Here is a 22,144-nt window from a genome sequence, read left to right as displayed (position 1 = left end):
CCAGGCTCCACGCCCAGCATGGAGTCGGCTGCAGGGCTTGATTTCATGACCCTAAGATCATGAACTGAGCCGAAATCCAGAGTCAGACGCTTAAGCCACTGAACCACACAGGTGCCCTCCCCCAAATCAATTTTTAAATATGAGAAATCTGCCCCCAAATCAGATATGTAATGAAAACACCTGTTATGAAAGACAAAAAAGCAATTTGGAAGAGACAGAGGCTATGCAGAGAAATAAACTTTCAGAGCAATCCTCAGAAAAATAATATAGCCAAAAAAAACCAGATACTTCAAAAATGAATGTTTAGAAAATAATTAATTCTTACCAATTAATAATAAAATAATAAAATGAAATCTAGTCTCTAGGACATCACATCTTCCCATGAAATAAGAGTCAAACAGAAGATCAATAACAGAGGCAAAAAAAAAAAGTTTTAATGAGGCCCATTCTAGAAGGTCTAAAATCTGAATAATAGTAATTCCAAAAAGAAAACAAAGGAAAAAGAGGGGAATGTATGAAATAATTTCTCAGAAGTGAAGGGCATGGGCTTCTCAGCTGGAAGAACTCCTAAGAACCCAGCGTGTGACAAATGGATTCACAAGGAGATCCATCACTGTCAGACTTTCAGAAGACTTTAAGGACAGAAAGGACACTGTGAGCCATTCCAGGGATTAAGAAGCAGGTCGGCAATGGCTTCCAACAGTGAGACATGTATCAAGACAACACTGAGAGAATCCTAATGTGTTTATGTGACGAAGGGAAACATTAGTGCAACTGGTGTATGTTTATGGCCAAAATATGACACACAGGAGGAAAATCTTACTCTTTTGTAAAAAGTTCATTCACTGAGTTTAGTGAGGCCACTGAGTTGAGGGCTCTGCAGGAGGCTACTAATGTGGAAACTAAAGAATCCTCCATTTATTTGTGACAAGCAATTACTTGCAAAGTGGAGATGATCTTACTCTCATCTTTAGCTCGTGATGGGTAAATACCCAAAGAGTGGCTGTAATTCCAACATTCTATATACATAACCATTGACATTTTCTTCACTCTGCTTGTCTTTGGCTCATTTAGCAACATCCTTGATAAGGAGACTCCTTTGTATGCTTCTCCATCAATGTACTCATCTCCTCTCTAAGCCATTCTTTCAGTACATAATTTGTGGTCTAAAGCAAACTAAGTCCTCACGTTCTAAAGAGCTGGAGACATTATTCTTAAAAGGAGGGAATATTGAAACTGAAACCCAGTTATGCTTGGCAAGCTTCCATCAAGCACATTCATACTCCAAATATATAATAAACCCTAGCATTTTTCTTTAAATGTGAGACAGCTTATTTTCTCTGGAAATGTTTTGCCTAAAGTAGAAAAGATTAAAGCAAAGACAGGATAAATGTTTTCAAATACTTAGAGGGCCACCATGTGGAAAAGGGAGGGGAGTTTGTTCTATGCAGTTCCAGAAGGCAGCACAGGGAACAGAGAACAGCTGGGGGGTGAGAGGGAGGCATGTTTTCCCTGAGGTGGAGTAACTGGCTTCCTGTTATGGAGAAACTCCCTAAATTTGTGTTTAAGCAGAAGATCCTCCAGCGTGGGGACAGGAGCCTGGTCTAGACCACCTCTAAGTTTTCTTCCATTGAGGCCACTAAACCAGATTTTAAAGTTAAATCAATCATGCAGGCAGGTGTTCTGGGCTGAACTATGCCCTCTCCAAATTCATACGTTGAAGTGCCTAATGCCCAGCACATCAGAATGTGCCTCTATTTAGAGAAGGGATTAAGTTTAGAAAGCCAACCTGATAGGCATCCTTTTTTGCCCTTTTTTAAAATGATAGGTATCCTTGTACAAGGAGACTGAGATGCACAGAGGCCAGTAATGTGGCCAGTAATGTAGGAGGAAAGCCTGGACACAGCCAGGAGGTGGCCATGCATAAGCCAAAGAGAGGCCTCAGAGAAAGTACACCTGCTGATGGACTTAGACTTCGCAGCCTCCAGAACTGTTGAGAACAGAAAGTTCTGTTGTTGAAGCCACTGCTCTGTGGTACTTTACAGTGGCAGCCCTAGCAAACTAATATAGCAGGATAACCGCCTTGTGCTTACATGACACTGCACGTCCATGTTAAAAAGGTTGAAAGGGATGCCTGGGTGGCTCAGTGGGTTAAGCATCTGCTTTTGGCTCAGGTCATGATTCCAGGGTCCTGAGATTGAGTCCCTGAGTCGGACTCCCTGCTCACTGGGGAGTCTGTTTTCCTCTTCCTCTGTCCCTCATCGCCACTCATGCTCTCTCTCTAAAATAAATAAATGAAATCTTAAAAAAAAAAAAAAAAAAAAAAAGCAACTCTATTTTACATCAGTCTTCACAGTCACTTATGATTGAATGACAGTCTTTAGGGCAAATAGATAATGGCATTTATCAATATCTATCACTGAATGGGGCCATAACCAATCCTATTACATGATTCCAATCTCCTATATAGCAGGAGACATGTAACCTTGTTGCCACATTAATGAAGCTACTTATCTTTCTTTCATACCTAAATGATTACCTATTGAGACATTCTTGAATAAATTCTCCCCTCTTAAACTTTTTGTTCATAAATTTAAACTTCAAATCTAGAAGATGACTTTTTAAGGTTTCTTTCTTTTCTTTTCTTTTTTTTTTTTTTTTTAATGTCATCTCTTCTCCCAACAGGGGACTCAAACTTACGACCTTGAGATCAAGACTCGCACATTCCACCCACAGAGCCAGTCAGGCCCCAAATCTAGAAGGTGACTTTTGAGATGAGACTAAAAAGTGGTTTTACAAAAAGGCATAATGAAATTATCAGGTCGATTCCCACCTGCCCAAGGTCACCAGGGTGACTTCAAGGGCTAACCCATCATTTGGTTTTCAATGCTTATGTATACTACTAGCAATACTGATGTTACTGAGTCCTAGAATTTCAGAGATAACTGAGGATGCTCGTTTTACATATGAAAACTGATGGGTCAGTGAGATAAAGGGGTAGATTCTATTCAAGGTCACGGAGAAAATGACTAGAGCAGCCTTAGCAGTGTTTATTCTTGAGAATGAACTGAGCACGTTAAGGGCATGGAGGACCAGAAGTCCTCCTTCTTGCCTCACACCCCTACCATTTACCAAGTAAGAAGGAAAAATAAAGGTTCATTGGACTGCCAGACTTGAATGCAGTTGGAAGGAGAAAGTCTTCTCTGTTTAGGTTAACTGTTAATTACTAAAAAAAAATTCTGTTTCTTTAAAGATGAAAGTAGTAGTTATTTGTTACCAGAAATTTGTCAATGACATAAGTAATTTTAGAGAGGAACGCTAAAAACATTCCTGCAGAGCAAAGGAATGAATAAAAACTGGTTTCCAGGAACTGCAAAGTACAGGACTCCTGATGATGTTCAAGGTTTATTTTCATGAGTGCTCTCCCCTAGTTTTCAAAACATTACAAAACAGGATACAGCTTGAGAAAATGTCATGCAATAATACAGTATTCGAAATACCAAAGCGGGAGTGGGGTGGGGGTGGGGGGGTCTCTTTGTCGGTTGAGCACTCACATTGGATAACATTCCTAGGAGTCACTTCATCGCAAGCAGGTTCCAGGCAACACCTGGATAACCTCTAGTAAGCACCTGTGAGAGCACAGCACGGTGTGTGGAAGAGGATCCAACTTTGCTAGTGCTAATGCACCAAAGGAGATGAGGTCCAAGTATTTGTTAAGCACTTACTATGTGTCAGACACTGTTTAGGGGATTCGGCACAGAACCATCTTATAGACCTCCCACTTCAGTCCAAGAAACCTCTGCCCTCGTGGCACCTATATTTTAGCAGACATGGAGGTAAGGGGCAGGTCCTATGTCACATGTTAAAAACTGATGTGAAAAAAAATAAAGGAAGAATGGAGGGTAAGTAATGTGGGCAACAGGCCATGTATGTCTTCATGAGGATACTAACTGGGTACCAGTTATGTCACAAATTGAAATAGAAAAGCTACGGAATCTGTATTTCTTCACAGCTGAAGAGTGTAGCCTCTCACAGAAGAACAAGTATGGGGGTGGGGAGGGTCATCTTCTAACAGAGACCTGGAAAGGATCTTAGGTACTCACTGTCCAGATAAAGGTATTAAACGATCAAAAAAGCAAAGAACTACCAGTAACTCCAGAATGGATTTTCTGTAAGGTAACAAGGTCCACAGGGAGGGTTGTGATCACTTGGCAGTAAATAACCTTTCGGCCTTCCCATATCCCAAAGGCACTTAAACACCAGACTCTGGTAGGTTTCAAACAGCAGATTTAATAAAAGCTAAGACAGTGACATTAAACACCATGAGGAAAATGATATTCTCTATAATAGGGCAAATTAAGCTGCTAGATAGCATTTTTGTTACTGTATCTGGGGAATAGTATCCAGATGTAGAAAAAGTGGAATCCTGCAGAATGTAAGGACACACATTCTCTTAAAGACTTCTGTCCATTTGGGTGTCTCCTTGTTTTTGAAATTTTCTTGGGAGTTGAGAGGGTGTTTCCCAGGATTGCCTCCTACTTGCAAGTAGTAACCTTCCTCGCCACATTTTAAAAAAAGATGTATTGATTCTTTTAGAGAGAAAGAGAAAGGGAGAGGGAGAGAATCTCAAGAAGAATTCCTGCTGAGTGGGGAGTCCCATGCAAGGCTCAATCTCATGACCCTGAGATCATGACCTGAGCCAAAATCAAAAGTTGTATGTTTAACCCACTAAGCCACCCGACATCACCATTTCTCGCCATCCTGATCAGCATTAACAAAGCCTGTCCATCTGGTTAGCTGGCTGCTACTTTTAATAAATGTGACCTGACAAGATGGAGGAATCATGACATTCACTGGCTTTATAATATCTCTTCTGTCTACTTTGCAGAAAGGTGAATCTCAAAAATGAAACAAATAATTGCCTTGTAAATGGTAAATTAAAATTAAGATCTGAAACAATTACTTGATTATTTGCATATGGCAAAAAAGTTGAGAAGGCACTTTATTTAATGAAAACTATTATTATCCAAATAAAGAAGGTCTTAAGTTTTTTGATTTTGTGATATTGAATTTTCCCATCTGTTTGGAAAAAAAAATCCATGCAACAGATACTAAAGTTAAGGGTTTTTTTTTTTTAATCTAAAAGTTTAAATTTGCAAAGTTTTAAATCTAAAATTGGGCCTTGACCAACATGTAATGTTTTAAGAATCATTCCTGTTGAGGCATTAATTCCTAGAAAATCTAAAAGCTACAGACTATAGAAAAATGGCAATTTGGGAAGGAAAGGGCTTTTTAAAAAAATCTTTCAACAGAAGCAGATTTGCCACAAAAAAATGGCACTTATGTGACCCCTGTGAACGCCAGGAATAGCATGGCATGAAAGAACTTTCTAGTTGGGAAAAGGCTGCTGTTCTACAGAGGGACTTTTGATAAACGGTAAACCACCTGAAAAGAATTCAGAAGGACAAATCTCCAAGGCTAATGTAATCTGTTGTGAATTGTTTTCATTTTAATAATTATTTGTTCTCAACCCTGATTGTGTACTTTCTAAAAGAAGGCCCGTGGAATTATATAATCTTCAAGTCCACTCCAGAATCCCTGTATACGTATCTAACCCTGTTGCACAGATGAAAAGAAATTTAGGAAGCAGTTTCTTTCTTCTGTCATTTGAGGAAAGTTTACAAGGAAACAGGATTGTACTTTCATTGTAGGAAGATGATTGGTTCTGAATTACCAGTATGTCTGGTTTCAGAAACAAAGCAAGAAGGTTAAGGTAAGAAGATATTTTCACAGCTGGCTTTCTCTAAATAGATTTGGCCACTTTAAATAAAAAACTTTCTAGCCAGAATACTCCTTGTTCATAGCTTTCTCCCATTAATTGATCCATGTATGGCAGGACCAAATTCTACTGCTGGTCCATCCTCCTGGGAACAAGATGGGTCAGATCTATTCTTACTGCTGTTGACAATGCTACATACTAAAATTATGCCTTCATTTACAATATAGTAAGCTTCTGTGTAGAATGCATTTCTATAAACAAGCATAAAATCTAACCATAGGCTATCACTGCAGTCAAAAGCATGAAAAAGGGATCCCTGGGTGGCTCAGTCGGTTGAGTGTCCAACTCCTGGATTCGGCTCCGGGCCTCATCTCTTGGCTCCTGAGATTAACCCCTGCATCAGGCTCCACACTCAGCGAGAGTCAGTCTGGATAGTCTCTCCCTCTGCCCCTTCCCCTGCTCACATGCACTCTCTCTCAAATAAATAAATAAATATTTTAAAAAATTAAAGTATGAACAAATTTTTAAATAATTTAACATAAAGACTATCTGTATTTACAATGCTATCCAAGCAAAAGGGAGAAGAAAAACCACATGTACCAAGCTTATTGCAGACCCTAATGAGCCAATGGAATAACAGCTCTGCCCAAAACAGTAAAAGCTCATCCTAGAGGCAGAGCCTCGGGTGGTGGCCTCTGCAGCTCTAGGACACCCACCAGTCATTTCCTAGGTGACAAGGAAACTTTTCAGTATCTTTTTAAGGGCAAGGTATATTAATTACCACTCTTCTTGCAAGAGGTATTTGATATTTGCTCAGAGCGCCAAGGCCATGATCAGAAGCCTGGGTCAGCTCAGGGAGACAATGGAATTACTCGTCTGCTAAGGTCTGTCCTTGCTCCTTCTTCTGTACCTTCTGTTATCAATCGCATACATCAGTGTCATATAGGAAGCCTGCCTGACCCAGGGGCTCCCTTGGTGGCCTATGACAGTGATCCCACATTGCTACCAAATACTTCCCCAGGTGCACTCTGCTTTCATAGCCCTGTTACACTTGGCTTTTCTGGGTTTTCATTCTATTCTGCTCAACTGATTCAGTCACAAAAGACAAGCCTATAGACATGCCCAGCACAGTGAAGGCACAGCAGTTAAGAGCTCATGCTTGGACATCTGCTGATCTGGGTTTGCATCTTTTGACACTGATATGACCTACCTCATTAAAGACCAAAATGCACAAAAGGCACAGTTCCCAGGGCCCATAGTAAAAGCTTGCAAAGTGTTGGCTGTTATTACTCTCACTTTGGCTCGCATCCCTTGGCAACAAATCTAAGCCCCTTATCTCCCCTCAGTCCCCAGATCTTACCCACCATCTGACCCCAAAGGATTGCACCACCAGAACTCTGAGCAGCTCTCACTTCTTGCAAAATTCATTTGATACCCACCACGTTGCCTTGTCTTAACCTTCCTTTTATCTTGCATATCCTTCTACAGACCCGCTTCCTGTCCCCTGCGATGGGTAAATGGTGGGCTGTTTGTCAGTTTGTTCATTTTCCCTGCAGCACTGAGCACAGTGGCTTGGCCATAGAAAGCTCCAGAACTGCTGTGGCTTGGCTGGATTCAAAAGTTGCCATGGGAAGGACAAAGCACGGGATTTTGGAATTTGAGTTGGGGCCATTCCAATTCTTTTGGTGGAGATTATTTGAAACTTTCACACCAGGTCATGCAAATCCTCCCTTCTGTGAGACTGTATATATTTCTAACTTTATATTATTCCTGTGGTGTTATATAAAGATCAGTCTTCCCACCAAGTTCAAAAGCAGCTCGCTGCTGGAAGCAGCTCCATGGGGGCATTGAACAAGAAGAGAAACAGGTTCCACATGTTAGGAGAGTCTCATTGAACCAAAGCAATGGCCAGTCTCCTCACATGGGACTTTCTCCTTCATCTGTCTTCTTCACGTTGCATGAAGGCTCACTTCACCCCATGCCAAATCACCATTTTATGTATCCTCGATAGTGGTTGTTAAATTATTCCTTTGTTTGATTCAATGGAATGATGAACAAAGAAAATTTCTTCTTCAACCTGTGGCCCTTATATAAAGACCTATCAGTCAAGGTGCTTGATTATGACCCTATTTGTGGTCCCGTGACTTCACGTGAGCCTACTCAAACTGGTGACAATGTGGTGAAAGATTCACTTTCCAATAACTACCACCACAGGGCCTCTAGGCTCAAGAGCTAAAACAAATAACACTCAGCATATCCTAGTTTGGGCAGAGAGGCATACGCCTTGAAATATACACTTCTAGACAAATCTATGCAAGGGAGCAGGCTACTCGCCAGAGTGAGAGCTACTGACTCTTAAAGGCAACCACGATTCTGAAGTTTCCAACAAGAATTCACATCGACGCCAGACAAGTAGGAGAGACAACTATTAAAAAAAAAAAAAAAATCCAACCTAAGTCCCAGACAAAAATGTCTAAGAAAGATGAAACATGACTTCATATCCTCTACCCAAATTTTGACAGAACTTCTTATACCTGAGTGTAGAGGCCACCCAAAAGGTTATCCTTTTATAACCAATGGATTGTTTTGGTTGTCCACACCATCTGCCCCCAGATGGGACATCGTATGGTCCAACCAGGCCTGTTTTTATTGTTTCCGGTGGATTCATAGCATCTGTTTTAAGTCCCCCAGTCCCTCCCTGCTTCTGCCCAGAGCCTGAAAAGGCACTTACCATCTGTGACAGTGACTTCTTCCTCCTGGCCGTTCAGGGCTCCCTCCTGGGGGCTGAACTCTTCTTCCTCAGCTAAGCCGTTGGCACTAGACAGCTGACCATTCTTCTGCAGAAGCTACAGGGAACACAAAACCATGTAAACTTACTTTCAGTGATAATGAAGATTTAAGTCTTGCATTAGTCTGAATGAGTCAGCTACATTACAAAAGGTACCCCAGGAGCTACTAACCAGCAGTGAGGGCTTTGTGTCTGGGTAAATGAGCACACCACTCCTTTATCCACTCATCCAAAAGCCATAATAGACAAACTCACCATTCCAGGCCTATTCAAGATACAACAAGGAGTAAGTCAGGTGTGGTCCCAGCCCCTTTGAGCTTACAGACTATGAAAAGTAGACTTTTAAAAATTGTTTTTTCAAGGCACCTGGGTAGCAGAGTTGGTTAAGGGACTGACTCTTGATTCTCACCTCTTACTGGCACTGCATGGTCGTGAGCTCAAGCCCAGTGATGGACAAGTAGCCCAGTGTGGAGTCTCCTTAATTGTTTTTCTTTTAAACAACACTTCCTTGTGATGCAAGGTATGCATATTTGACCAAAATATACTTATGTGACAATATGTCCTTCTCAGACAAAAGGACAGACATGTAAATAAACAATTAGGGAAATGGTCTTGACTCATAACAGAGGAATATATACAAGTCACAATAGAGGAGCCCTAACCTATGGGATGTCTGGAGAGGGAGGAAGTACAGACAAAGCTAGATCTAAGTTCCCACACAATGGGCGTGTGAGAAAGGGTACAGGGGAAGCAAGGAAAGGAGGCAAATATGGAATCCCAAGGATCAAAGATCAGTGTACCCAGAGACAAGAGAAGAAAGAGAGATGGGTAACTTGTGCTTCTGTGAGTCCTTGTTCTTTCCTTAAAATATCACTAAAATGGTCAGTTGTCCTCTACCCCCAAGATAACCTGTGCAATGGATGTTTTCAGTTGCAAAAACAGTAGACATGAGATATGCCCTTACATCATTTTGTAAATCCTGAGAATATGGGTAAAAAGTTTTAAGGCTATTACAAAAAGAGTACAATAACCATTAGGATAAGGATTTCGACAAAGCTTTAGAGCTCATGCACACTTACCATTTTATCAAAACCAATATGGACGGGGGAAGTATTTCCATTTTACAGAAGAGGACACTGGAACTCAGTGTGATCACAGAGGGTGGGGGTTGGCTGGCCACAGGTCCCACACCCTAGAATAGAGGCACCATAGCCCAAAGGCCACCACTCACCACCAACTATTTCCAGGCTTTTCTCACAACACTACAGATTGCTGAAGGGCCTGTTGCTATGCATAATGATAAAATGCCATTTAGAGTATTCCATAGTCCAGGGACCTACCAACTCCAAGGAACTCTCAAAGCCACGGCACTCCACTTGGCATCATTCCATGCTGTTTAGAGGCTAATGGAGCACACTGGCCAAACCACTGACTTTGATCAGAGTCTTGAGGGGATAGCAAGTTCAAGACCGTCAATCCAGAAGACTAGAACTGAGCTAAATTGATTTCACCTGGCTGTTCCCAGCTCCCAGCAAAGTTGCCCTTCAACATGAGCTGCTTCCTGAAATAATACCACTGTACTTTAATACATACTCTACAGATGGAATAGTTGGCTTCAAAATGTGCATGCTGAGTCTATTTATTAGACAGAATCCTTGGATTACATTTCTACTTTAAGTCTTCTCTTACCAAAATATGAAAGATAGAGGAGTCTTAAATGAAACCTAAGGACAAAAGCAAGGTGGGGGGGAGGTCTCCACAACGCCCATTAGCAAGAATGTCAGCCTTTAAGAGTATCTGGACTAAAAATTGCTAGTTATGTTAGTATGTCAGACTCAGATTTGATTAACAACATGAAGGAGAACCAGAGAAGGAAAGCAAGAAACACATATTACCATCGGATGCATGGAAACCCAATGACTCTAACCTAAGAAACACTGATGTACACACCATGATATGGCAAACCAAATGGGGATCATGAGAAAGCAGGTTTAATGCCTCAATTTTTCAATGCAATAAACAATGCTCCTTGTTTAGGAAACAGAATTCTGAAGTTTTACAGAGTTTAGAGTCCTACAGAATTTTTTTTTTAAAGATTTTATTTATTCATGAGAGACACAGAGAGAGAGAGAAAGAGGCAGAGACACAGGCAGAGGGAGAAGCAGGCTCCTCGCAGGGAGCCCGATGCAGGACTCAATCCCGGGACTCCAGGATCATGCCCTGGGCTGAAGGCAGACGCTCGACCGCTGAGCCATCCAGGGATCCCCTAGAGTCCTACAAAATTTCTACAATTCTTGAAAGAGGTCTCATACTTCTTTATGAATTGTCAAACTCAAGATATCTCCTATCCAGAGCCAAATTGAGTGTCTTTAAATGTGAAAGACCTATAGGATACAGGCACAAACTTTCTTCTGCCCTTAAATGTTACATACATATAACAAAGCACATTAAATGACATCAAATGAATCTTAAAAACTGAGATCACCTGCTAGCCCTCCTTACATACAAAGTTGATCACTGTGGATTAGTTTTTCCCAGTGACCACAGTGCATCTGTCTCTACTTCCAAAAGGCACCTGATGAATCAACTCTGGTAACAGACAACTGATGATAAGGACATTATTAAAAACTGAGTTTTGAGCCAATTTTATTATACGCATAGCTTGGGTCTCAAAGCAAGGGGACAACTCAAGCTTTGACCCCCGCAGGTGATATCTCCAGTGAGCATTCAAAGCAGGTGATATCTCCAGTGAGCATTCAAAGCCCATGACACATCCACACTCCACACACAAAATTAGGACTTCATTCTTAACCATATTTGGATTATCTCCATCATTCTGAGTTTCATTTAGAGAGATGCTGTTTCAAAATCTCATATGTCCATATAGATGGATAATTCACTTTTTCGTGACAAAAAGAGTGTTTTCTGGGGCACTTGGGTGATTCAGTGATTGAGCATCTGCCTTCAGCTCAGGTCATGATTCCAGGGTCCTGGGATGAGTCCCACATGGGGTTCCCCACGGGGAACCTGCTTCTCCCTCTGCCTACGTATCTGCCTCTCTCTGTGTATCTCCATGAATAAAAAATAAATAAAATCTAAAAAAAAAAGTGTTTTCTTTTTTCCCCACCCCCAAACATTTATATACTATTGTTAAAGATCCAGGTGCTTCTGAGAGTCATCAGTAAGTTAAAGTCACCTCAAATTGTAAGAAACCAAGCCCACTGTCCCTTAACATTAAAGTCCCTTTTGTCTTTATGCTTATATATATTCATAAGCATTTGTAAAAAGGGAAGAATATATATTTTTACACTTTATTTGAGAGGAGAGAGTGGGGGAAGGGCAGAGAGAGAATATCCCACTGAGCACAGAGCTCAGTCTCATGACCCTGAAATCATGACCTGAGCAGAAAACCAAGAGTCAGGCGCTTAACCAACTGAGCCACAGTGCCCTGAGAAATACATGTTTTTTCATATGTATTTGGCTTGTCCTCAGTCATTCTCTTTTGTCTGTAATTCAAATGCCCACAGAAGACAAGGATTTATTTATCAATTATGCCCAGGTAAACACCGAGAGCTAAGGACACAATTTAGTGACAGGGGATGAGAATGTTGGAGCCAGATGAAGTATATGAAGGCCATCTAATTCAGGGAAGAAAACAGTTATTAGGATTCAAGTTTCCAAACAAGAAAGAAAATGTCTCCGCTCTTCCACTCTGCAGCTTCCTCACAGATTTCTCCATACCTTTTGTACTTACTTTTACACTTGGACAAACACAATTATAGAACCTTGACTGTTGAGATAGACATTAAACTTGAAAGACATGCTCCCTGCACTTATACACAGTGAGCAGCACCAGAAAACCTCTATTCCCACTGGATTTGTGCTTCAAAAAGGGTAACCGCCTCTTTTGAGCAAATCAAAACCCTTAATGTTTTCAAGCTTATATCCTTTGAGTGGGTCAGCCAGAGTTTATTCCCGTAAAGTATTACCACATTACAACTCAACAAGCTTTAAAAAGAATCTCAATGTTTCCAGCACCGTGTTTTCCTCTCATTGCTCTATGAACAACAGAGAATATCCAAAATGGCAGCCAAAGCATTGCAGAAAAAAAAAAAAAAAAATCAGACTTCTCCATTCCTCTTCCTCCTCCACAGGACTCCCCACAATTTGCTATGAGCAGAGGAAACAGTAGGAGTATCAAGATTTTTTTTTTTTTTTTGCTTTTCAAAGTAGGCTCCATGCCCAGCATGAGGCCCAACATGGGGCTTGAACTCATAACCCTGAGCTCAAGACCTGAGCTGAGATCCAGAGTTGGACACTTGACCAACTGAGCCATTTGGGCACCACCACCCCCTTTTTTTTTTTTAAGATTTTATCTTTAAGTCATCTCTTCACCCAACAGAGGCTCAAACTCACAACCCCGAGATCAAAATGTCTGAATCTCTACTGAGCTACCCAGGGGCTCCAGGAGTATTAAGCTTTTTAATGAGGAGTGTTAAGCTCTTTAATGAGGGAGTTAAACTATGAGCAAAACAGATGAGTTCTTGACAGCTCTCAGGATGTTGGGGGAAGAAGAGAGGAGCCTGGTTAAGTAACTTTCACCACAAAAGTGATACTCTGTCTACATCTTCACTGGATGACCAGCACAGCTGGGACTGGCCTCACAATCCTGCTGTGCACATAGTAAATGAGGCTCTGATCAGCATAATTCTGGCAAAATGCAAGAACTAGAATTGTTATATGGATGTAGGTAGGACCAATCAGAAGTAAGTCAATATGACAAGGACACACAAACAAATGATCAGAATAAAAAAGATTATCTGGGGGGAATTTTATTTTATTAAGTTTTTAAAATTTAATAAATATACCCAACGTGGGACTCAAACTCATGACCCCAAGATCAAGAGTTGCATACTTTTGACTGAGCCAGCCAGGCACCCTTATCTGGGGGAGGGTGGAAGGAGCAGTATTTTAAATCCCTGACGAATCTGTAAAGAAAACTCTTCAATGTCTTTTTCTTCATTCTAATAGGGAGTGTTTTTGAAGGTAAACCTTTAAAAATGTCAAACAGAAGAAAACATCAGAGAATAAATCAGTATACAATGTCTTTAGAGAGCGATTTGGAAATAAGCTATGAACAGTATAAATATGCATGCCCACCCCACCACACTATTATTTTTTTAAGAGGGAGAGAGCACTGATGTGTGAGCAGGAAGGAGGGGGCAGAGAGAGGGAGAGAGAATCCTCAAGCAGACTCCCCGCTGAGCATGGAGCCCTGCTGTGGGGCTCGATCCCATGACCTTGAGATCATGACTTCAGCCGAAATCAAGAGTCACATGCTTAGCCGCCTGAGCCACCCAGGCACCCCATCCCCCACACTATTCTAATAGATATGGCTTTACATACTTATGCAGGCATAGGTACAGTGATGTACAACACACAATCTGGGTAACAGCACCAAAGGGAATGCAGTAAATCTAGACACTGATATGGGTAGATGTCTCCAGTTTAAGTGGGAAAAGCAAGCCATGGAGAATGTTTGATCCTTTCATGTGTTTAAAATAAGACAGAAATGTCCCACTAACAGGGAGGGAGGGTACAAGGGGAGGAGAGGACTTCCTATGATCTCTGTAAGCATTTAAACAAAACAGAACAAAACTCTAATAATAACACTACATAAAATCTGCCTTTGTAGACTTGTTTGTTTTCCCCTTTGGAAAGGTGTTGAGAAAGAGAGTTTTTTTACTAAGAGGTATAACTGATACGTATCATGTGAAGGCATGGTTTCCTTTTTACTCACTCTATCAGTGCAAAGCTGAAAATACTTTGAACCCTAAAATCCACAGATTCTTGGCTATAAACATGCTAATCCTGGATTTCCAGGATTCACAAATCTTTTCAGATCATCTGAGCCATGGGCCAAACTGCTCTAATACAGCTTTCACTCCTCTGTTTGTATGATCTCCAAATGTGATCATTAATAATGTCCTCAGCCACACCGTTTATCAAAAATATTGACCAAGACTTGGAGCGCCTGGATGGCTTAATAGGCTAGGCATCTGACTCTTGATTTCAGCTCAGGTCATGATCTCAGGGTCATGAGACTGAGCCCCAGGTCAGGCTCCATGCTCAGTAGGGAATCAGCTGGAGGATCCTCTCTCCCCTTCCCCCTCTTCCCCTCTCCCCCCTCAACCTGGTGCATTCTCTCTTTCTCTCTCTCTCTCCCTGAAATAGATACATAAATCTTTAAAATATATATATTGACCAAGACAGAGCCAAGAATATCACAGCTCTACAGCAAGCTACCAGAGGCCCCTGATACATTAATGCATGTAGCATGGACTCATTTCACAAGGGGATTTAAAAATTTTTTTAAAGATTTTATTTATTTATTCACGATAGACTCACAGAGAGAGAGAGACAGAAAGAGGCAGAGACACAGGCAGAGGGAGATGCAGGCTCCACACAGGGAGCCTGACGCGGGACTCGATCCTGGGTCTCCAGGATCGTGCCCTGGGCCAAAGACAGGCGCCAAACTGCTGTGCCACCCAGGGATCCCCCCACAAGGGGATTTATATACATTTGCTAATCTGATCTTCTGCCTTAAGGCAACGATTATCATCACCCCTGCTTTACAGCAGCCATAGAAGCAGAAGCTGAGAGGTACTGAGAGGAACAGAGCCAGGATGTAAAGAAGCTGGGACTCGACCCAGGTGACAGCGCTGCACACGCAGCCTCAGTGCGATAGTGATCTGCCCCGGCACTGAGTTTCTTAAGTGTAGAATTCCTAATTTAGAAAATAACCAGCCAACTCGTTTCACAAAAATGGCAAAGAATACAAGTCATCGTGACAATACCAACCAGCCTGGGTTATGTTTAAGCTAAAAGTTTCCCTCTAATTTAGAGGTCACTTACAGAACAGCAACACAATTATGGGTTTCAAAAGGTTTGCATTCCTTTTATGAAGTAACCATTTTTATTTCAAACTGATCTAAGCAGAAAGCTTTGCAAAACCTAATTTAAGTAGAAAACTTTGTAAAATCCAAGTCTAAACACCATACAAACCTTCAGGTCAGAGAGTGAGGAACAGAAGAGGAGATGCTTTACGTAATGAAATGGGTCTAATTCCCAGTTAATTAAGGTCACTGCAAAAAACAGAGGAAGGAATGCAAGATTTTTAAAAAGTTAACATAAAATAAGAAACTCTTCTAATTATCTAAAATTTGGGGGATGATTATAGCCTAATCTTCTAGGTATTAAAAATGGTACCTACAAAGTGTATATAATAGTATGAAGATGTAGGGCACCTGGGTGGCTCAGCCGGTTAAGTGTCTGCACAGGTCATGATCTGAGGGGCCTGGAATCAAGTCCTGCATTGGGCTCCCTGCTCACCAGGGAATCTGCTTCTCCCTGTGCCTCTGTTTTTCTCGCTCTGTCTCTCATGAATAAATAAATAAAATCTTTTAAGAAATATAAAAAAATAAATACAATAGTATGGAAGTGTGGTTTATGTTGTAATAGTCAACCTAAATAAAACGCGAACTAAACAATTATACACAATGATGACATATATCTATAAGAACATACCATAAAGTAGCAACATTACTAAACTGTTAATATACTAACGTATCAAAATAAAATTGGGGGAGGGACTATGAATATATGATATCCTTTATTTTTCTATTTTTTTGTTTTCTGTTTTTTACCTAAATAACATGATTACTTTTACAACTGGGTGGTGGGAGAGCTTTTCCTTTGCAAGTTATTTTGTTTCAGTTTATTTTTAGCATGGGCAAAAGGCAGCTAAGAAAATTCTGCTTTACAGTGAAGCATTGTAATTCTAATTTCTACCAGTCACATGAATTTTCATGGGAAAACAGAACTGCTTTAAGAAAGAAACAACAGTGAAATCATATTTCAGGAGTTTATTCATGCAAACTAATCCATATTCCCTCCTCAAGGTGAGATGACACAGTGGGCTCAGAAGCAGAGTAGAGGGCTGGGTACTCTGGGGCCTGATTAAGTACTTCAATTCAGCATTTTATAATTACCCCATCATTGTCTCAGGCTGAACCGTGGTAGCTTGGGGCCAGCAAACAGGCGGTGGCCAGGAAAGCAGAGTCTGATCGATGGCTTTAGCCTCTCCTGCCTCCTTTTCTTTCTTTTCTTTTTTTTTAAAAAAATATTTTATTTATTCATGAGAGGCAGAGAGAGAGAGAGAGAGAGAGAGAGAGGCAGAGACACAGGCAGAGGGAGAAGCAGGCTCCATGCAGGGAGCCCGATGTGCAACTCAATCCCAGGTCTCCAGGATCAGGCCCTGGGCCGAAGGTGGCGCTAAACTGCTGAGCCACCAGGGCTGCCCTCCTGCCTCCTTTTCTCTGTAAAATGGCTAAGAATTTATCTTACCTACCTCACAGGATATTTGGAACATCCCCTGACACATGTTAAGTTGGTAGTAAGTCAACTGTTAACCTAAGTTTTACCTGTTTTTATTATACCATTTGCTGTCAACAATTATGATCTAGAAAGAACTATTTGTCCCAGGCCCATTTCTAAAATGAAAGCTTTAAGAATTCTTCCTGACTGGGCCATGCTCTGCACTAACACATCTAGCATGAAGGTTGCCAATGCTCTAATTTCCTAATGCTCTGGGTGGGAAAAGAGGGGCAATGAGTTTACACAAGGGACTAAATGGAGGAGACACTGGAGTGTTTTGTACTGTTGTTTTTTTTTTTGTTTTGTTTTGTTTTTGTTTTTGTTTAACCATAAAAAGTACAGAGGAAACCGCAGACGGCACAGCATGGTTCTCATCAGCTGAGGGACCTTGCTCATTCTCCCAATTATAAATGTGGACTATGATCATCTCAATTTTCAGACTGTTTGATGAGTCAAATAAATATCTAAGAAAGTTTTCCTCAATTGAAAACCTCCCGGAAACTACTGTGTGAGTCTCAGTCCACTTGTACAAATCAAGGTATGCATTCTATTTCAGTATTTTTATATCATACGAAGGCCACCTTTTCAAAACTCTTGTGTTTGTAGTGAGGATGGTGTTGGAATTGGCAGCATTAGATTTGAAAGGACAAGGGGATCTAACAAAATTAGAAACAGCTGTGTACAGAGACAGCATCTCACTCTACCCAATCTTGCACACAAATGGGGCTGCAGCTCAGGACACAGGGCACCACTACAGTAGGAGGGCCATAGCTTTGGAAAAGACTTGGCCACAAGGAAACAATGACTAAAGAAATATCGGCTCTTGTGCCTGGGGTTCTTGGCTGGTCTGACCGTCTGGAAGCAAAGGCAACTTATCCTACTGTGAGAATAAGATTGTACAGGACACCCCCCACCACACAGAGCTGCATGGTATTAATGTGCCCGTCTACCAACACTGCTTAAAAAGTTGACCATCTTGGGATGCCTGGGTGGCTCAGTGGTTGAGTGTCTGCCTTTGGCTCAGGGTGTGATCCCGGGGTCCTCGGATCCAGTCCTGCTAGATCCAGCTCCCCACAGGGAACTTGCTTCTCCCTCTGCCTACGTCTCTGCCTCTCTCTGTGTGTCTCTCATGAAAAAGTAAATAAAGTCTTAGAAGAAAAAAAAAAAGCTGACCATCTTGGGATGCCTGGCTGGCTCAGTTGGTAGAGCATGTAATTCTTGATCTTAGGGTTGTGAATTCAAACCTCATTTTGGGCTGAGAACTTACATAAAAGTAAAAAAAAAAAAAAGTTGACCATTTTTATGACTGTCAACAGCCATGGATCCAATTTACTCTAAACCAAACTGTCCAAACAGCTCACAACTGAATATGGTGAAACTATTTCATCTCTCCTTTTTATTTAAACACAAGGACAAATAGAATTTCCCAAACTATTTTTAAATTTCTAGAAATAAGCTGAAGGCTAAATGTGGAAACTGATGACTCCATCACTAATCTATATTTATAAAAATTGTAGATGAGCCATAGTCCTAATTTTTGTGAGCTAACTGGACTGAATTATTTAATCTCTCTATGGCCTCCCCTACAAGCCATGCTTTCTAACAAGTCAGCCTTACGATGCTCCTCTGTCTGGGTATGAAAGCACTCTACCCTAGGGACAGTCCAGCTCTGGGATGCAAAAACAAATCTTATGAAAAGAAGAGTGGTAACATGATTTTTAAAGGTTTTCTTTAAGATTCCAAAAAAAAGTTGTCAATTCTGTAGTCTGACAATAATAATGTGGTCATGTTATTTTATGAAGTCTTCAACCGTTAGGTCTATAATGATGATGCAGACAAACAATCTTGTATTTAAGATAAGCAAATAAAGTATGTCAATCTTACTTGACAAAGTAAGATTGGGGCACCTGGGTGGCTCAGTTGGTTAAGCATCTGCCTTCAGCCCAGGTCCTGATATTAGGGTCCTGGGATGGAGACTATACAGGTCTCCCTCCTCAGTGGGGAGCCTGCTTCTCCCTCTCCCTCTGCCCACCCCCCCCCCCCCAGTTTGCACAGGCACATGCTCTCTCTCTCTCTCAAATAAATAAAATCTTTTAAAAAATAAATAAAAAATAAAATTTGACAAAATAAGATCAGTACAATGTTGATCACAGCTGAAACTAAATGATGGGTATGTGGGTGTTTATTATTCTATAGTCCTTGGATTTAGAAAGGATGCAAGATAATCCACAAAACAAAACAAAACAAAAAAAGAAGACCTTAAAACTTGCAAGGCTTTTTAAAGAGAGAAAATGACCTGCTTCTCAAGTTTCAGAGGTATCACCAAAACTCTTCAAACCACATGAAATTGAGAAGAGCACCTGGGTGACTCAGTTAAGTGACGGACTCTTGATTTCAGCTCAGGTCCTGACCTCAGGGTTGTGAGGTCATGGCTCCCTGCTCAGCAAGGGCAGGGAGACAGGTAGGATATGCTTAATATTCCCTCTCTCCTCCCTCAGCCCCTTTCCTTCTCCCCTCCCCCTTGCACCCAAGCTCTCTCTTTCTCAAAATAAATAATAATAATAATAATAATAATAATAATAATGTCCTTATCTTTGAGAAGTGACATTTGGAGATCTTTCTGATCCCAATTTTCCTCCTGAAAGAGGCTCTCCTAAAAAGTGTGGCAGCAATTCTATTTCTTAAAATACTGATGCCCTGAAGCTTCTGATCTTTAAATAAAACCTCTCTCTGCTGGCTTTTAATTTCATGCTATTTTTTTTTAAACGATTTATTTATTTATTTGACAGAAAGAGGAAGCAAGCATAAGCAGAGGGGAGCAGCAGCAGAAGAGGGAGAAGCAGACTCCCCACTGAGCAGGGACCCTGACATGGGGCTCCATCCCAGGACTCTGGGATGGAGACCCAAGCAGAAGGCAGATGCTTAACCAACTGAGCCACCCAGGTGTCCCCAATTTCATGTCATTTCTTCCCACTCATATATTCACAAAAAAAAACCCAACAAACAAAAGTATCTCCTTCCTGGTTGGTGACATTAAACCAAACTGAATTAATCTGAAGTTCCCAGCAAAGGGGGTTAGGGGTCTCATCGCTATCATCTAGAGTTAATGTGGCTCCCTTCTCTCCAGCCTTACACAAAAACACACACGATCGGACAGTCCATGCTTCGGAGATTTCAATGCTTACAATTTTAGATTCTGGATTATCTGCACAGCACATTGAATCTGTGGGTCCTTAGATGCCACTTTGCAAAGGGGATATATACAAATACAAAGTCTACAGTCACTGTCCCTATTTCTTGTAATTATCAGCAAAATTCATTCAAGTCCTTAATGTAGTTTCAGGAGGAATAACCCAGAGTCACCCCTGGGCATGAGAAAGAATGAAAGTAAAGAGAAATCCATTAAAATCACCAGGTTGCTTTTAGCATGCACAATTAATTCAACTGCATGCTAGTATTCAAATATTTAAGTGGTTAAAAATAATGGAAAATAATGTATCTCATGTTGTTTATGTAAATCTCAAGGCCTGGGCCACTCTAGGTGATCCCTTTATTGGGAATGTTAAGTATAAATTAGGTCTCTAAATCTCAAAGATCAGCATTTTTCAAACAGGTACCCAAGAGTATCAGCACACGAGATGTATCAACATCAGTGTGCCAGGCATTATCTAATATATATAGTATATATTACTATATTATAATATAATATAGTAATATTCTGGGCTCAAATCATCCTAGAAGACTGTAATCTAGACAAAGTTAAGCATATCTGCTTAAATTTAGGCAATCTTTATGGTGTATACTCTGAACCTCTAAGGAGGAAATCATTGTAACATTTTTAAGATTTTATTTTTAAGTAATCTCTACACCCCGTGTGGGGCTCGAACTCACAACCCTGAGACCAAGAATCACATGCTCTGCAGACTAAGCCAGACAAGCTCCCCATGGTAACATTTTCTTAAACGACCTGCCCACAGAACCCTTGAGCCACATCCATGAACAGCCCCTGTAACTAAAGACACCAGGGTAAATGCAATCTGTTTTTTCAGTCAGATCTTCCCCTACTTTAAAAAGTTACAGTTGTTTTAAAAAATATTAAAGATCTTCAGTTCTCTGGGAAAGTATGTGAAAGAAAACAAAGCTCTAAATCTGGTGAGGTGGGAGAGATCAACCATGCTGATTTCAGACAAAGGGAATTTATAAGATCTCTGCTTGAGATGAGGGAAATAAAAAGTACCACCTACCAACTACAGTGATTCACTGCGTGAGGATGGTCTACCAGAATTCCAGTACGTGATAGGCCTACCTGGGAATGTCTGGAGCTCCCTTAACATTTAGATCTGTATCGGACTTAGAACAGAGAGATGCTCAATAAAACAACTAAAGTAACATGTGAATCCTAGGCGATGGATCCTGACGTGCTGACAGCACCAGCATCCTCCTATGTGGACACTATGTGCTGGAATTGCAGGGCATGAGGCATTCCTGGTATCCTCTACTCCAAAACGTGCTGCTTCTGGGTGGTGGTCCTAACACTCCTGGCTAAGAGTCACTGCTCAGCCCCACGAACCAGAAAAGAACTGTAAAGATTGAACTTTAACTGCGTTCTTTATCTCCAAGTCTTCCCTTAAACCAAGAAAATGTGATCTTACTTATATTAGGTTACATCACTGATATAACCTTTCTAATACAGATAATCAAGGGAACAATGATTGAACTGGTGTGTCCGCTTGGTTGAAACAGACTAAGCAACCCAACAATTCAAGGACAGGAATCAAGCTCCACTCTGAAGTTAATTACTTTCTTGTTAAGCTTCCAAGCAATGCTGAACTTCCATGTTTAACCGTAGTAGGCACCTAACATCGGTTGGTTAGTGAGTTGATGGTGGACTCTCCAGATCTGGCCATGTTAGACATCTCAGGCTATGAATCCCTAAAGCATTTTTTTTAAGGTTTTATTTATTTATTCATGAGAGACACAGAGAGAGAGGGGGGCAGAGACATGGAGGGAGAAGCAGGCTTCCTACTGGGAGCCCAATGAGGGACTCAATCCCAGGACCCCAGGATCATGCCCTGAGCCAAAGGCAGATGCTCAACCACTGAGCCACCCAGGTGTCCCTAAAGCATATTTTCGAGTGTAAT

General features: G+C 41.1%; 1 protein-coding gene across 1 annotated transcript in view; it reads right to left on the bottom strand.

Annotated features, from left to right (window-relative positions):
- Window positions 1–22,144, bottom strand: part of AKAP12 (A-kinase anchoring protein 12) — a 96,072-nt gene that overhangs the window by 33,063 nt on the left and 40,865 nt on the right. The window contains exon 2 of the mRNA XM_025422550.3: window positions 8,511–8,625. Coding sequence (XP_025278335.3) covers window positions 8,511–8,625 — 115 coding nt within the window. The remainder of the gene's footprint in view (window positions 1–8,510; window positions 8,626–22,144) is intronic.

The sequence above is a fragment of the Canis lupus genome, chromosome 1, assembly GCF_003254725.2.
Source record: "Canis lupus dingo isolate Sandy chromosome 1, ASM325472v2, whole genome shotgun sequence".
Classification (NCBI taxonomy): Eukaryota; Metazoa; Chordata; class Mammalia; order Carnivora; family Canidae; genus Canis; species Canis lupus.
The sequence above is the reverse complement of the archived record's forward strand: the minus strand, read 5'-3'. Positions and strand labels throughout refer to the sequence as shown.